The sequence below is a fragment of the Triplophysa dalaica genome, chromosome 17 (genome assembly GCF_015846415.1).
Source record: "Triplophysa dalaica isolate WHDGS20190420 chromosome 17, ASM1584641v1, whole genome shotgun sequence".
In the NCBI taxonomy this organism is placed as follows: domain Eukaryota; kingdom Metazoa; phylum Chordata; class Actinopteri; order Cypriniformes; family Nemacheilidae; genus Triplophysa; species Triplophysa dalaica.
Window position 1 is genome coordinate 4929692 of NC_079558.1, and position 17665 is coordinate 4947356.

The window sequence follows — 17665 nt, forward strand, 5'->3', positions numbered from 1 at the left end:
ATATTTATTTTATAATACTATGTGGAATACTCTTGCCTCATTTTTTAAGTGGTTGACTTCCTGATGTTTGGCGAATGTGCTGAGCGTGAATGTCAACGCACATTCGCTCAGTGTGTTGTGGGAATCATGGCGTCTTACAGTAAACTGACAGCTCTGTTTTCCATTCAGAGCCAGTTAGATTGCGCTTTGGACGACGCGACGACCGAAGAAGAGAAAGAAAATCTCGTACATCAGTATTTGAAGAAAGTAGACGAGAAAGATGATTTGATTATCCCGGATTTTGAAGAAGGTAAGAGTGTGAATGAACTCAGTGGTGATAGGAGTAGTTCATCTGAAGCCTGGGAGTGGCTTTAAACTTGAGATCAATCCTGAATCGACTATTGGCATGACGTAATCGTTTGACATATTGATAAATGACTGTCTGTGTTTAAATAACATTATAGATCGTTTAGTATGTTGCGATCAAGAGCAGTTGCAGCGAGTGATCTAGTTCTTATTTGGCTGTGGTGATTATACAAAATCAAGATGATCAGATTAAACAAACTTTATATATAACTTTTAACCATTTCCTTTTAAACCTGTAGGACTGGAATGGCTGAACACAGACGGCCCTCTGTCATTCAAGAAGGAGTTGTTAGGCAAAGTGGTGATGCTAGACTTCTTCACATATTGCTGCATAAACTGCATGCACCTGCTTCCTGATCTACACCAGCTGGAGCAGAGTCACTCAGTAGAAGGTACAGCATGCTTGAATTCAAATAAGGGACAACAGATGCTCTTACTTCCTTTCAGAATGCGCTTTATAAGTGGGAGATTAAGGGTAATATTTTATTTGAAGATGAGAAAGGCTTCGAGTGAATGATGTATTCAATAGCCTATGCCCTGGGTTGTACATTTTACATGCATTACATCTTTCCCATTTGTTCCCTTGGAATTAAACCTACAATCTTTCAATAACTTTAAAACTCTCTCACACCATTATTTTTAAATGTACATACCATTAAAATATCTACTGTATGTACAGTACACTGTATAGTACATGTTAAGGTCAAAACAATACCTATTACGATGAAGCCTCTCTCAATAGCGAATCCAGTAATTATCTAATTCCTATGAATTTTCTAAACCCTTATAAATATTCCAGAGTAGCTCATGCCCAGGGTTCACTAAGGCAAGAATCTCTTAAACTTGCATCTATTTTAGTAGAGTCCAGCAAGCAATGCTTTGTATTATCTTTGAACTTTAACATATATGAGACTTAATTACCCAGAGACAGGTCTGGGGCTCAGAGATTCACCTAGAAACACCATTATGATGGCCTGTGGCGTATTATAGCAGCTCTGTGTACAGTATTATCAGTCTCAGCTGTCAGTAGCCCATCGGTAGCCACTTCTCTGGGATCATCTAGAGGAAACTGGCCAGGCAGCCGTCAGCCCACTTGCTGGCATATCTCACACATTGATGCATACCTCATCTTTGGCACTTCTTTCGGTACATTCTGTTACTGGGCAGGAGTGGAACAAACCCCCTCATCCCGCTTCCACATATTTCTTAAAGCTCAAGACTTTTGTCTTTGTTCATACCATTGAGATGGTGTGCTGTTTGTTTTAGTGGACAAATTTTTTTTCTTGCAATAGTCGATTAACATTTTCACACCTTATTAAAATATATTTTTGAGAGAAAGGTTATTAATTGATAATCATTGGAAGGAAGTCTGTGATATGGTAAAACATACTGTTGCACTATTACAATCTTTCATTTCTGTTAGAGCTGTGAATTTAGTCAAAGCACCGGGTCTTCGAAAAAGAGACACAAGTGACCGTGTTCCCCCTTTGTTTATGGCTTTGGGGGGGGGGAATGTGCGGACTCTATATTTTCCGGATTCTTTTATTTTTCAAATAAATAATATTATATCAATTGAACCCAGTCGAATATGTATATAAAAAGACCATCTAATGTTTTATCAGGCCATTTATTTTATATTCTGATACCCACAGTTTGTAGGCTGGTGCCAAAGCGATCGGCCTATGTTAATATTTAATAAAACTGCTGACAACAAAATGTAATGACTGAATTTATGAATTTATCATGAGCAGAAGTACTTACAAAGTTACTAACAAGTAGCCTTTCCATGCCATTCATACTAGAACTGATCTCAGATTAAAACATAATTCATTATGAAATGCTCTAAACATGCTGATTATTAATGCTATTGATATTATTAATATCATTAATGCTTAATGTATATACAGGACGTTATGGTTTATAATGTCACAAACCTATACTGCAAACAGTAAACTGACTGACAGCTAAAAATACTTTATTACTGCTGCATTTCACTTAGTTAAGGGTTACAGTAAAAGTGTCCATTTATGTACCTGCTCATGGTGTCTGCAGGTCTTTATATGCGATGCATCTTGGGGGGAGAAGTTACGTTTCAGAGCGGAAAGGGTTGAAATGAAGTGAATTTGGCGCTATATGAAGATTTGAGAAGTGTGCGGGATGTGTACAACTCAGTTACGTAGACATGCTTCTCAATTTAAACTACAGAAATAGTAATAAATGTAATGAAAAGGTGTAGACATGTTCTTTAGGAAAGGTATCCTTAAACGCTCTTCTCTTGTGATCTGGTGCTATATAGAAAATAAAATGAACTTTGACCTTCGAGGGGGGCAGGGGGTGCCGTTGGAAGGGTCGGGCACCCCCCTGAGGTAATGGTAGGGGAAACACTGAGAGAGTGTAAGATCGCAACTTGACACTAAACAGTGTAAGAATGAAAATCACGTCCCCAGTATTGATATCTCGACACCAAATGGACACCAATGGCTAAACTGCTTGCTTGTTATGTGGGAATATGTGAAGTTAACGTGATTGATGTTTGTCTATCGTTTTAAACTTAAATTTAAAATACACCATGTGTATTTTAAAATCATTTGTAGGCAAAGGGGAAGCAAGGTAAAAGCATATAGAAATGGGATGGCCGTCCCAGCGTGCATCTTATTTCTGTCTTCTTCTTTTTTCAATAGCCATATTGCACACCCCAGGGATACAGAACAGAGGAATGTCACTTTCGTGACAAGTTCTGACATTTTTGCTAAATTAGACGAAGTGATGCAAAGCAAACCCAGACTGTAGCGCAGTGTAAGACTGGAACAAACAGAGAAACAGAGTGCATTGGGTTTAATGGAATGCCTGGGGGCTGCACAAGCTTTCAATCAAGTCCTCTGTGTTTTCTTGATGGGTTTTGACACATTGCATTCAGTAGCACGTGTTAAGATATCTACCTATAGGACTGTCATTTTATATATATTTCTTTAATGGGCCATTTTTCCGCATTTTCTTTCAGTCTGTTTATATATATATGTTTATCTTATTTTTTGCTTTTCTCTTATAAGGGTATGTCTACAAATGCATTATATTCTCATTTCAGAAAGAAAAGTAAGGACATTTTATAAAGTGTGTAAGCCCCGCAATCCATCAAGTCTTTGTTTCCTTAGAAAGAAAACGCCAGGGTTGGTTATCAATAGTTTGCTTTATTACCATTGAAAAACAAAAACGATGAATATTCAGCAAATTGACATGCAGACAAAAGACGGTTCTTTCAGATTTTTATATTCACAAAGTGTGTCAAACTTCAATAACTCACACTCCAACGCAATGTGTTTCCATGTGTTGTTGATGGGGAAAAGCTTTGTGTGACCTGAATTGGTTTTCTTTGAACAGGAACAAAATAAGTGTCCTTGAAAATCTTAATCAAGCACAAAATACATTCACAAAAATAATTACAGCAAGTTTTCCTTTTTATCTTTACCTTTTGATTTATGGCCAGAACTAGATAAAATGTATTATTTCATCAAATTTTCACTAAAGTACCTTTTTACAATAACTCTAAATTTACCTCAGGGCATTTTAATAAAGTTTTCCCCATTAAAATACTTTGGCTTTAGAAGAAATATATTTAAATGCAGTTATCGAAGCGGCCTGAATTGTTTTAATTACTTCATATTGAATAATATTATATATTATTGTAGCTGGTTCCGGAAGATGTTCTTAAAGGGATAGTTCACCTAAAAATACAATTCAATCATCATTTACTCACCCTCTTGTTATTTCAATTTTTTTTTTGAATGGCTTTCTTTCTTCCACAGAACACAAAAGATATTTTGAAGAATATTGGTAACCAAACATTGGCCGTATCCATTCACTTCCATTGAATGGACACAAAACCAAGTCAACGGGTGCTGCTGTTGTTTGGTTACCAATTCTTCAAAAATATTCTTCAATCTTTCGTTATTGTCCAGAATAGCCAGTGCACTGTGGTTCAAACCTTATGCCAAGTCAGACAGCAACATGCCTTATGCCCACTTTCTTTCTCATCTCTTTCATCACCACAGATGGTCTGGTCATGGTAGGTGTTCACTCTGCTAAATTCCCCAACGAAAAAGTCTTGGAGAATGTTCGCAGCGCAGTCTTAAGATATGACATCACCCATCCCGTAGTGAACGACAGCGATGCTCGTCTGTGGCAGGAACTGGATGTGTCCTGTTGGCCCACGCTAGTGCTGCTGGGACCCCGGGGCAATTTGCTTTTCTCCCTGGTGGGCGAGGGTCATCGGGAACGACTCTTCCTTTTTACTGCGGCGGCTCTCAAGCACTACAGAGAAAAGGGTCTTTTGAAGAAGCACAGTGTGGGAATCAAACTGTATAAAGACTCCCTGCTCCCTTCCATCCTCTCCTTCCCTGGGAAAATAGCCATGGACCCCAGCAGTAAGCGGATGGCGATCGCAGACACAGGACACCACAGGATACTGGTGGTCTCCAATACTGGGCAGGTGCTACATTCTGTAGGGGGTAAGAGTTGGTAAAGCAAACAACTCGTTTCTTCCGCGGATCATGTGCCATTTTTGTGATCCTGTTACACCTGGTATTAAGATTTGTGATCCATTCACAGGTGGTTAGCTAAGAGCGACAGCTGTTTACACTCGGTAATAACATCTCATAATAACATCTCAATGTGTTGTAAATATGTTTGCCGGAAACATTTGTGATCAGGTTATTATTTAATTATTTAATCACAATATAGATTACTTGTATCCGATTGATGCTAAAATTAAAAAGCACAATTAGTAATTGAAATAAAAAATTATAATGATAATAATTATTATACAATTATTGTAATAATAATAAATACTATAGTCTTTATTGTCATTATGTTATATTTTATAATAATAATTATTATGTTTTTATTATTACATTTCTTTTTGTTGTTTTGTAAGTTATTTTATTAAAATAAAAATTATAATATTTTTACCAAAAAAATTACATAAAAATAATATATATTATATTCCTTTTTTATTATATATTTTTGTTATAGTATTATGACTATTTTTTTTAAAAAATTTAAATTTTTTTTTTATGTTTTTCTTAATCTTAATAGCTAAAAAAAATTGATATAATAAAAAAAATTTGAGTGATCTGATCACCAAACACGCAAAATCTTATTTACACCGGTATTTAGCTTTGTCAATCATTACTGTTAGTGCCAGGTGTAAATGGGGACTAAATTAAAATCTGCTAATTTTAGATTCAGAGAATGTTCCAGGCTATTTTCAACCCTTTATCTTTGCTTTGTTTCTTTTTTTAGGTCCCACAAGTGGACAGCGAGATGGAAATTTGTCCAAGGCCCAGTTCAGTTCTCCACAGGGGGTCTTCATGGAGGGAGACACGGTTTACGTGGCCGACACAGAGAACCACCTTATTAGAAAGGTAAATCAGTGAAATCAGGTCAAGACAGAATTCCTGCTGGCAGCTCTCGACCCAGATTAACTCTGATTGCTGCTTCAAATACACAAAACCCCTCATGTTACCATTTATGTCTGTCCTCAATCAAATCTGATGATGTTTGTTCCCTTTTCAGATCGACCTTTTAGAGAAAAACGTCTCGACTTTAGCTGGCATCGGGGAGCAAGGCACTGATAAAGAAGGCGGAGCGTTGGGACTTCAACAGCCAATCAGCTCTCCCTGGGACGTTACCCTAGGCAACGCAGGTACTGATCCCCACCTCTGCTCAGTCTCTTCCAGTATGTTCTACTTCTTCCTTTAAAATTAGGGTCACACTGCTTTCCTCTTTCAACCTCGTTCATAAAATGTGATATCATGCGAATCTGCGTTTTATTCTACAGGGAGCGTTTTTACAGCCTTTGTATTCATCCTTCTTTCCTCTTCACATCTTTGCCTATCTGCCCTGTCCATCTTTGAATCATGAGAACATTCTCAGAAGTGCTCTCTTTGTAGATACCACACTCGCCTTTGATTTTCACAAGTGTTGTACTGCGACGGGTCAGAAAAAAAATCAGCTTTGTTCTGTTAAAATGGCCTCTTGTTGTGCGGCGTGGCCCTGGAGAAAAAATTGCGTTACCTAACCTACTAAGAGCTGATGTTTCAGTGTTGCCCGAGTTCAAATTCAAAGAAAAGAAGGCGATATGATCATAGGAACTCATGTGGCTGTGGCTGCAAATAAACAGTCCCTTCAACAAATTGTTTCGCCATTGATCGCTGTTTTGTTTTATGGCTTGCATTTGAAATGCCGGTATCTTAATGTGAAGCTGCCCAAGACCAGATGATGTCCCTCAGGGAGAGAGAGAGATTTTGATTTTTTAACACCTTTATTTAATTACAGAATTCTAGCAAGAAACAACAAACCCTTTATCACTACACACTGAGATTATCCAATATTCTCAGTCAAGAGTAAGACATTATTTTCTACCCAACACAACAATTTTTCTGCACTCCAAATTTCTTTGAACTTTTCCATCTCCTTCATAGAAAAATAAAAAAAAAATCATGTCTTATTCTTTTTTTTGAAAAGCCCTTTAAAAACAGTTCCATCATCAGAATTTGTGTCATGAGTCACTTTGTACCTTCTACTAAAGTATATAGCCATTTTTGCTTGTCTCAGAATGAAGTTTAACAGCCATCCTTTCCTTTTTTTCCTTTTACAATATTTAAACCCAAAAATAAACACCGTCATACTAAACATCTCATCAACAGAAGAAAATAAAGTCTGCAATAAAACAAACAAAGATCTCAGTCTCTCACACTGTGTAAAAAATGATTTTTTTTTTCCTTTTCATCACAAAAAACACATTTATCCTGCACAGTTGGATCCAGAATTGAAACAAAAGCATTTACTTCAATAATGCCATGCAACACACTCCACTGAAGATCTACAACTTTTTCAGTCAATGGTGGCTTGTACAATGAACCCCAACAAGGCTTAATATCATCCTCAACATTTAAATGGTCTCTCCAAGGCGTATCCACACGTTGTAGTTTCTCGTTATTTATCATTTTAACACATACTTGATACAAACTCTTGCCTCCCATTGACTCAAAGACCATGTCTCTTAAAACTTTTGAAGTAGATGATGAGCTCTCTGTGTTGAAAATAGTCTTTTGTATCACCATGCTTGGAAAACAATCCATTTCATTTGGGATAGTTTGTAATGATAAAAAAGTCCAGTCCTCTTCACTCAATGTTTTTTTAAATCTTTCCAACAGCATTTGAACTGTCCTTGTTGATCTTATGTCAATTTTTTTTGCAACCGCAATGGTATTGTCCAGAGCATTACCAGCCACTTCAATTAGATTTTTCATTTTCACTATGTTGGAATCTACTAGAGCTCTTTTTGGCCAAATTGATGTCTTGCCACAAAAATCCAAATGTGCACCATTAATCAGAGGTTCTTCCAAAAACCAGTGTAAAGACTTGTAAGCTAAAGACCTCCTGGCCTGAACCAGACACAAAGCTCTTCTCATACTTTCATAAAAAGGAGAGATACACTTCAAATCCAAATTAGAACAGTCTGACCAAAAGAGATTTTTCCCAAATCCCCACCCACCAACCTTACTAAGAAGGCAAGCCGCTGGACCATTCCATGATACCTTTGGCTTATATAAAAAATTCTGAAGAAATTGAAGCCTAAAGGCTGCTTTCCTCCCTTTAAGATGTACGATGCTTTGTCCTCCGTCTTCCTTCGGGAGATACAACACCGCCCTAGGTAGCCAGTGTAAATTGTCCCAGAAAAAATTTACCATTTTCATTTGTATTTTCTCAAGAACATTGGCCAAAATTATTTTGAAAAAAGACAAATGTAAAAAATGTAATTTCATTACTCTTATGAACCATTTTGTTTTTTCTTATCACGTTCTTTTTGCAAAATCTTCCTTAAGCTATACACCTCTGGAATCGACAAACATTTTCCACCTTTTTGCTTCATTAGGATTTTTGCTGAGTCCACAAACAGAGAGAGATCTTGAAAAAACATAATCACCTCAACATTTCTCAATCCTTTTGTACGTTGTAGAAAGTCTTTCATTCTTTCTAAACTGTAGCCACTGTAATGTGGCCTCTCTTATCTTCTACAGAGGCTACAGACACTTCTTGGTCACTTTCTGAATCCGAAGTTTGTGTAATATCAGACATTTGTGAAATATCAGAATTTTGTGTATTATTTTCATCTTGCATTTTTTTTCTTCGATTCATCATCTCTTTCATACACGCAGCTCAGGTTTTTTACAAACAGTGTCTATTAAGTAACTTGTATTTTCACCGTCATCATTCAGTTAGTTACTTAATGTTACATTAAGTTTGTCTGCTTTACCTCTTTTGTTTTTCCCCTTAAAGTTTAAGTGTCATGTAAATCCTGCGGCACCACTCGTTCATTCATTCATCACCAATTTCATCTACTTTTTTGCTACTTCCTCCGTTTTCACCTTTCAATCCATCTCCATTCCCTTTGAAGAGCTCTGCTTCCCCCCTCTCTATCTCACTACTTATTCACTCACTCACGCTTTTCCCCCCACGCCACTCTTGTCTCGCTTTTTCATGAATGCTCATGGTTAGTCTCCAGCCCAGCAGCGAAATTGTTTCTGATAAGCGCGGTACCATTAGGAGACTATTGTTAGACGAAAGTACAGAGCGCCTCATTCCAGATTCCTCGAAGAGAGAACGCAGGGTAATGCTCTTGAGTATTAGTGGCACTCAATGCGCTACTAAAACTAATTTGCAATGTAAATGCAGAGGCTCGGGTCAACGTTCCGTAATTTTCTATTTTTTCTTTCTTTTCCTATTCCAGCGCACTCAATACTTCAATAGTCTTTTGATACGTAGAACTTTAAAAAATGAAAAATCAAGATTTCAAATATTAGTCAAATAGGAACTTAAAGGAACAGTTCACACAAAATGAGACGGTCATACGAATTTGAACGGCTAACAAGTGATATTGAAGTCGCAATGGCTCACATGTATTCGCATGTGACAGACGGTCGAGTCAGACACCTACCGCACACCCCATATGTTATTTTATATACAGTACAGTATACAAGCGGACACTTTTAGAATACATATTAGACCTCTATCCTGTTAAAACGCATACATGGATGAAATCTAATAATGAGATTGACCATGCAGTTCAATGAGGAGAGATAAAATACGATGGTTGTCCCATAGTAAAGATTAAATGTCTCATCTTGTTTAGCCTTCAGAAGCTTGTTCAAGCCCTCCAGATTCATGCACACTCGACTGAGAATTCATCTTGTTATGTTTAGAAAGATTAATATCTGCTAGAAAGTGCAGATCGTTTACTTTTTTTGGTACTGTGTGTTGCCCTGCGATGGGTTGGCACTCCATCCAGGGTGTATCCTGCCTTGATGCCCGAAGACTCCTGAGATAGGCGCAGGCTCCCCGTGACCCGAGGTAGTTCGGATAAGCGGTAGAAAATGGATGGATGGATGGTACTGTGTGTTTGTTTATGCAGGTGATCTGTTGTGGGTAGCCATGGCGGGAACGCATCAGATCTGGGCTCTCTTCCTGGAGGACGGAAAGCTTCCCAAGGGGAGGTGAGCTTGTCTCGGTTCAGTGCAGACAAAGATGTACATATACGAAGCGGCCATGAGACTCCCCAAGTGATGTCACTTTCTGGGCTGGCTTACAAATGCTCTGTTGGCGGAAACGGATCTGATTGTCCCGATACAAAATGATTTCGTAACTTGGCATGCTGTTCGTTAATTTACTTCACAGACAACAGCCTTAACGTCACATGCGAGTTAAAAAAAGCATTTAACTTTTAAAATAGACATTTTGCCATAGATTTTGCTTAAAAACTTGATAAGCCCTTACATGCCATTAGATGTTAATGGTGGATATTAAATCCGTTTTATCACAAATCCGGCTCTCGTTTTAGAGTCGGCCAAATGAAGTCGGCCAAATTTTCAGCCGTCCCATATAATCATCCTAATCAGACTCAAGCATCTTTATCTCATCTGTATTCCAGTGACTGCAGAAAGGGAACGTGTGTGCGCTTTGCAGGCAGTGGGAACGAGGAGAACAGAAATAACGCGTACCCTCATAAAGCGGGTCTGGCGCAGCCGTCGGGCCTGGCTTTAGCCCCAACGGAGCCTTGGGAGTGCCTGTTTATCGCGGACAGTGAGAGCAGCACCATTCGGAGCGTCTCTCTGAAGGACGGAGCAGTCAAACATGTGGTGGGGGGAGAAAGAGACCCTCTGGTAAGCCCCGCCTACTTTGTTTACAGGTCCAAATATGGTTGCGTAATGTGTTATAGGTGCCTCCAAACAGCTGGGGTTCATGCGATGAATTACAGTGTTTATAAAAAGTATTTACAGCCTTTGGAAGTTTTGTTGATTTACAAGATTGAACCGTAAAGGAGTTCAGCTTTTTTTATAATTAATAAAATAATAAATTGTAAATGTGATGCATTTCAGTAGGAGCTGTAGGGCGGCGTTTTTGAAAAAGATCAAAAACCCAATTTCTAAATTAAGATGTAGGTGAGGCGATATTAAACTACATGTTCAGTGAAGTATGCAATGAATCAGTTGATCTGGTTCACAATACCAGTCTGAATGATTTGTTCATGAACCGGTCTGATCTGGTTCTTGAGTTCAAATTTATTGACTTAACGATCCAGTTACACAAGTTAACAGCCCACTGGAGAAAAAGATTACTATTGAATAACAACTTGGGCTAGTTTTATGATTCTTCTGTCATTTTTGAATTTTGGGCAACCCCTGTTTATTATTTATATAGTTATATAGTATATCGTTTTTTTATTATATGAAAAGAGTCCCAGGTAAAAAATTGTGCACTAAAATGCACTTTATTTAATTACACTTGGAGCACTTTAAGTACACTTATGAAAGTGTACTATTTTCACACATTAAGTTTGTACTTAATATACTTAAAAATCTGGTCTTTTGTATTTTTTAGATAAACTTTAATGTATTAAGTATACTCAACTTTTCTCGTTTGAGACACCATGAAAAGAAGTACTTAAGTCTAAAATGTTGCACTTTTCTCACCTCGGGTCACTAGGGTGTTGTTAAAAAAGTAATGTTTCATGTTATACATACATGGATTAAGGACACGAAGATGATTAAATAACTATTTTTATTTCCTTTGGGTCAGCATCCCTAGAGTGTTATTATTGTACTGTGGAATACGAGACTCTTTGTCTGAGTCCCCAGGTCCATTAATGTCTTCTGATCAGCATCTGATGATTTCCTCTTGCTGAGCGCTTTGTTGTCCCACACATGATTTATAAGAGTAGAATGGTGCCATTATCCAGATCGTTTTAGGAGAAACGCACCACATGTAGAGATTTCGATTTTTATGAGGTCATAAATTAGGGCAGATGATTGAACGACAGATTCAAAAGCATTGCATGCTGTGTAAAGCAGTTTTTGCCACAAGTTTGTTGGCAGTGCGAGCTCCCAAAGCCTACTGTGATGCAAGAAGACATTTAATAAATGAAGTTGTGGGGCAATTTTGATCATTTAATGAACGTCGTCGACTTAAATGAGATGTTTTTCTCCGGTCGTTGAAGCAGTTCTTCAGACATTCTTTAGAGCTGCTTGATTCCTTGAGGAGACTTTTGTTCTGCCAGGGAAATGAAAATGGATTGGACTTCATCTTATTCAGTCATTGGATTAATTAGCGCTTCGCACTCCTTGCTAACATTTTGGATAGTTGGTTTGTACATTTGACCTGGTGTTTTCAAACATTTTTTACGCCTGTAGTAGAGTAGGCGGGGCGAGACCGTGGTTCGAGTCCGGTGAGTAATTGTGAATTAGCGCCAGCTGTGCGCACACCGGGCTCGAATCACGTAGGGAGATAGGGAGCATATAAAAGGAACGAGAGACCGGACCGTCGAAGAGAGAGGACAGGACCCGGACACATGTTAAGTTTATGTTTATGTTCTTGTGGTTTGTATTTATGTTTTGTTCGCCGGTGGTCGTCCGTGAGGGGCCGCCGGCTGTTATTATTTCTGTTATTAAATGTTTAAATGTTTGCCGGTTCCTGCCTCCTTCCTTCCCTTTTATGGAGATGTATTACAACGCCAAGGACCCCCAAATATGATGAGCCTTTTGTGAGGGATCCCCTTTCTAAAAAAAAAACATACATATACTTACAGCTGAAAAAACACCTGCTTAATAAAGAGACATGGGCGTATGCATGACATCTGAATTTGTTTTGTTTTCACACAGAACCTGTTTGCATTTGGAGACATTGATGGCAAGGGTATAGATGCCAAATTGCAGCATCCATTAGGAGTGTCTTGGGATGATGGCAACAACCTCCTTTATGTGGCCGATTCTTACAACCACAAGGTCAGTCTGTTTAACTCAACCAAAAAAATGGGTGACGTTTATTTTGCAGCTTTTAAGAATGACTTTTAGATTACATCAGTTGACTTGCCTAGAAATTGTGGCGCACATATAGAGCAACTATCCAAAAATGTGGAGCTTCAAGGTAGCAAGTTAGCAACCATACAGAAGTTTTGCATGATCGAGAAACCCTCGTATTTTAACTATATGGCACTCAGGAATAAAAGATGTTTTCTTTTGCAGATAAAAGTGGTGGATCCAAAGACTAAGCAGTGCAGGGTTCTGGCAGGCACTGGGAAGGCTGGGAATGAACTCGGTCCAAATTTCCTGGAGTCCAGTTTCAATGAACCTGGAGGCTTGTGCCTTGATAAAGGGCGGAAGCTTCTGTATGTGGCAGACACCAACAACCATTGCATCAAAGTCCTGGACCTTGAGGCCAAAACGGTCTCCATGGTGAGTTCTATATGTGGGTTTTCTGAACAGGTGTGAATGTGTGTATACACATTTCTAAGGTTTGACTGACTGGCTGGTTTGTCTTTTTTCTGTTAGTTTCCCATTGTAGGGGAGTCAGCAGTTGACACAATCCCCACCAGCACACCTCTGGTAAAAAAGGTTCCCAGGCTTCCCAAATCGGCCCCGATCCTTACCATGCCATCTGTTGTGGTGTCTGCAGGACATTCTGTCACTCTTTTACTGAAACTGGCACTTCCAGCTGGAACCAAACTGACTGAAGAAGCTCCCAGTTTCTGGAGCCTATCTGCAGAAGGTACAAAATGACAACTTCTGAATAATTCTGTCATGTTCTTGTGCACAGCGACTTAATTTCAGTCTGTTACTCACCCAAACAAAGGTTTTGAGTTGAAACTTTCATACCGCTTTCTTTAGTGTCAGTGCAGTTACTGTTCAGTTTCAGTGTAGTTCGTCTGTTTTGCCTATATGTGGCAGTGTAGCGCTCCTTACTTTGATTGCTGTGTTCACACATTTTCAGCAGGCTTCAGGGACCAGCTGGCCATACTGGGAGACAGTCCAAGGATAAATAAACAATTCCTTTATGCCTCCTACCACACAGTAAACCCCTCTTTCTAGCTCACCCTACCCATCTCCGTCTGCCTCCGTTTTTTGCTTCCGCTAGCTCTTCCTCGCTTTTTTAATGTAATCATTTCTGCTTCATCCTCTGTCCGTCTGCTGCAACATTTGTTTCACCAATTCTGCCCAAACGCGCATCTCCAGCGAATGATAATCAGCCCGGGCACCAGGGCCGGCTCCAGGCATGGACGGTATATATATATAAACACACCTAAACGTATGTCTGGCCAACCCAATGAGAACAAAAAATAACACCGAAAATTGCAGTATTTTTCTATTGGCTGGAAGCAACGCCACTCTTCAGTCACATAGCGGCTTTAGTTTGCAACAGAGAAGCATGCTACATGCTATGGTGGAAGCAAAATACTGGGCAAAGGAATTTTAGGCGCACTGCACGCTTGATTTTAGTTTTTGATTTTAGCATGTAAAGTCTGATTCATTTATTATAACGGGAGTTTTCCCCCTCTTGTTTTGTGTTGTTAACAAACAGCTATTATTTGATTTTAACCTGTTGACCCTCAGTAATCACTGAAAGCTCCATCTCTGTCTCTCTCAATCTCAACATCCCAATTCACGCTGCAGGTGGTAGCGAAACACTATGCAAATTATTTAGTTTAGCTGCGCTGCCCGCTCACATACCTCATAAACAACAGCAGATATGATGTAAAGTTCATTGTACAGTGTAATTGATTCATTCATTAAAACGAGATTTTTGGCGAAATTAAACTGTGATCGTTCAGTGATGGAGATTGTGCTTAGCCCACTTTATAGGCTTCTATTTATGTCCAGTTTACATTACTGCTTTATTAATGCGTAAAACATCATTAAAATCATACGCACACAATTACTATATAAAAGGCAACAATCAACAAAAATTCTTTTTTTTATCTCTCAGTGTTCTGTAATGAATGCGTGTTTTTTATATTTATAACATCATAAATCATTTCAATCCTGCATTTGCAGTCATATATTGCAGTGTTTGTTGAAGTCCAACAAAAGCTAACCTTAAGAGTGACAGTCAGCAATATGAAACCCTGTTTCTGTTTTATAATCTCAGATCGTCTTTTCTGTTGCTTTGACTCTGTTTTCTCCAGTTCATTTTCTGCAAAACATACAACCTTTTTTATGAAATTTGAGAGAAATGTTGTCAGAATTTCACAGAGATAAAAAAATGATAATTGTACCTTTTTTGGGGGGAATGATCTTTAAAACAATTTACGGTTATATATTGTGTGTGGTAAATGCCCACCCAGGATATCTGCTAGTCCTCCCTTTGCACCTGGCAGGAACCGGGCCTGCCGGGCACCAGAGCTGGCTGCTCATCACATGGGTTATTTGTCTACGCTCTGCATAAGAACGTTGTACCATCCAATAAACAAGCATCTAATTTGTTAACACAGGTGGTCTTAATCGAAGTGACAAAAATCCCAAGGGGTTATTGTGCATAATCAGAACAAAGATACCCATTAGGCTTTATTGGAAAAAAATAAACGTCAGTGGGCGATGAAGGTTCCGTGATCCCAATTATTGGTGCTGCCTGACTTTGATTGATTGACGATAGTGAAGCGCTGTATGCGCTTATTTGTGGGAAGCTTTCTGTGAATACTTTGTGGGACGCTTTCTGTGAATACTGTTAATGTGTTTTGTGTGCTATATGGAAAACAAATGTGAGGGGCCTATATTTTTTGACCCCCTAAATGCATGATGTAGTTGATTTTGTTTCCAGGCTTTTGTCTCAGCTTGTCTGTTTTTATAGATCAGACAACCTGAGCGTTTAAAGGAAGCGTTCATCCAAAAAAGAGACTGAGAGCAAAACCCGAAATGTTTAAATCACAACCAGGCACTAAAACATTAAAATCGCATTGGTCCTTGTGTGTCTTATGACTAGTTGTAAAATGCATGTTTTGTCAAGAGACGTGCAACCATAATATTTCAAAAATAAGTCATATACATGGGAGTGATATGGGATAACATGAGGGGGGATAAATAAGGAGAGCAGTTTCATTTTTGGCTGAACTATTCCTATCATACGAAACTACATTATAATAGCCCTACTTATGACCACTTTGCAAGATGAAGACACTGGCACACTTCCGGTTTCAATTTATGAAAATAAACAGTAACGGGGATCTAAACAAACTCATGAGACAATTTTTTTTGGACGACTATATAAAATGAGAAACCCTAACGAAGGTTACAAATGTCCATGGGATAAATAATCCCTTTAATGACAAAGTACATTACCAACACTGGTTTTACATGGTTGTTTCACCCATCCCAGCCCTGTAGACATTTGCTCTGTTCCTCTCCTCCTGTTCTACCTCACTAGGGATCATTTGATTGGACGGCGTCCTAATTCTATCCGGCACTTGCCTTTGTAGTCTGCCCTTGATTCAAGGGCACTGATACACACCTGGTACACACTGCAAAACAGTCAATGCCTTAAACAAAGGCGTTTTCCTTCACCACAATTGCACTTGATTCCCTGCAGCATGTTTGTATCAGGAGCACGAAAACAACTGATAAATGCAGCATGCAACTCAGAGAGGATGAACAAAGGGAAGAACAGTCAGAAACTAAACAGCCAGGGGTGTTGTGTTGGCATACCCCCCTACGAATGGGTTGTTGAGCCCCACGGTAGGGACGCATTGTGAAGTCCCCATTTCCTGCAAGAGAAATCTTTCATTATGTTGGCAGGGTGTATCTGTGTTGTTTTGCACCCAAGCACAAGGTGCTACAGGAATCAATGGCTCTCAAACGAACATCAGCCAGAAATATCAGACATTACAAGAATTGCTTTTGACCGCACACTGAGCCCACAATGTTTTCTTTTCACAGGTAATGAGTGGTTACTGGAAGGTCACAATGTGACCGGGAACATCCGGCATCTCTCCGAACCCATCTCTATCGTCACATCAATCCCAGCAGCCCCTCTGTCCCCAAACCCCACGCTGACGCTTGATGCCTGGATTTACTGCTGCCTTTCAGGGGGCGGGGCTTGTATGATGAAGGCGGTGTCCTTCAGACAGCCTCTCTTAATTGGCTCTGCCTCCCATGAAGGCTCCGTTATTGTGACGCTTGAGCATGCTTTTTAGAACAACCTTGTTGTCCTCCAGGTTTTTGGGTTGAGTCTTGAGCACATTTAATTTCATTATTGAACAATGCCGTATAGCTAACAAATACTGTTATAATTGAGATTGAATTGATTATATATAAATTGAAATCATGTTCATCATGCTTCTGATGGATTGCAGCTACTACTTGTGGGATGAACAGCCACACTAGGTATAAAATGATCCGACCGGACACATAAGGAGCAAAGTGCCTCTTTTTTATCAGCAATATTTTGTACCCAGCTACTGTGGTTCTGTTAGGCTAAACAGTTTGTGTAGGGAGGTATTTCACATGATAAAGCCTGTGTAATGCGTTTGTTTTATATCTTGTTATCATTATTTGCCGTCTTCATTCATTTACTCACATGCTCGCACATACTGTTCGAAATTATGCGGTGTGGTTTTAAAATGTAGCATCTCTTTGACAGGACTTCGCAATTGGGTTTTTTATTATATTTTTACATTTCTCTCACTGTATCATATCATAAGGAAGCGTTCTAGATAAATTAATGCTTAATGCTATTTAATTTCCATTATTTATTGTTTTTTTAGCAGGCTTTAGTGCCTTTTCAATTAGCAATACACTATAATTGGAAATCAAGCGGTCACGTTAAGTGCATAATGGAGTTGTGCTTTTCCCATGGCAGCCTTCTTGGCTATAACCTGTTTAATAAAATATATATGTATTTGTCTCCCCGCTGGCTGCTCTTTTATAAAGCCTCCAATTTCTGCACTTTTAACAGATTAATTGGATGCCGTAGACTAATAAAGATTATTTTCTCAGCA

The 17665-nt window shown here is 38.9% G+C and overlaps 1 protein-coding gene across 1 annotated transcript; it reads left to right on the forward strand.

Moving 5' to 3' along the window:
* Window positions 1-123: 123 nt before the first annotated feature.
* On the forward strand, window positions 124-17665 carry nhlrc2 (NHL repeat containing 2). Its single transcript, XM_056771695.1, has 11 exons — window positions 124-289; window positions 585-737; window positions 4395-4850; window positions 5644-5765; window positions 5917-6046; window positions 9818-9899; window positions 10334-10565; window positions 12561-12683; window positions 12924-13133; window positions 13230-13446; window positions 16605-17665. The coding sequence occupies exons 1-11, from the start codon at window positions 127-129 to the stop codon at window positions 16859-16861; spliced, it is 2145 nt and encodes a 714-aa protein (XP_056627673.1). The 5' UTR covers window positions 124-126; the 3' UTR covers window positions 16862-17665.

Bases quoted from the DNA above. Each gene is read 5' to 3' on its own strand.
- nhlrc2 (XM_056771695.1), top strand. From the start codon at position 127: ATGGCGTCTTACAGTAAACTGACAGCTCTGTTTTCCATTCAGAGCCAG. The intron at 10,566-12,560 runs GTAAGCCCCGCC...GTTTTCACACAG, and splicing joins GGGGAGAAAGAGACCCTCTG to AACCTGTTTGCATTTGGAGA. The intron at 12,684-12,923 runs GTCAGTCTGTTT...TTTCTTTTGCAG, and splicing joins CCGATTCTTACAACCACAAG to ATAAAAGTGGTGGATCCAAA.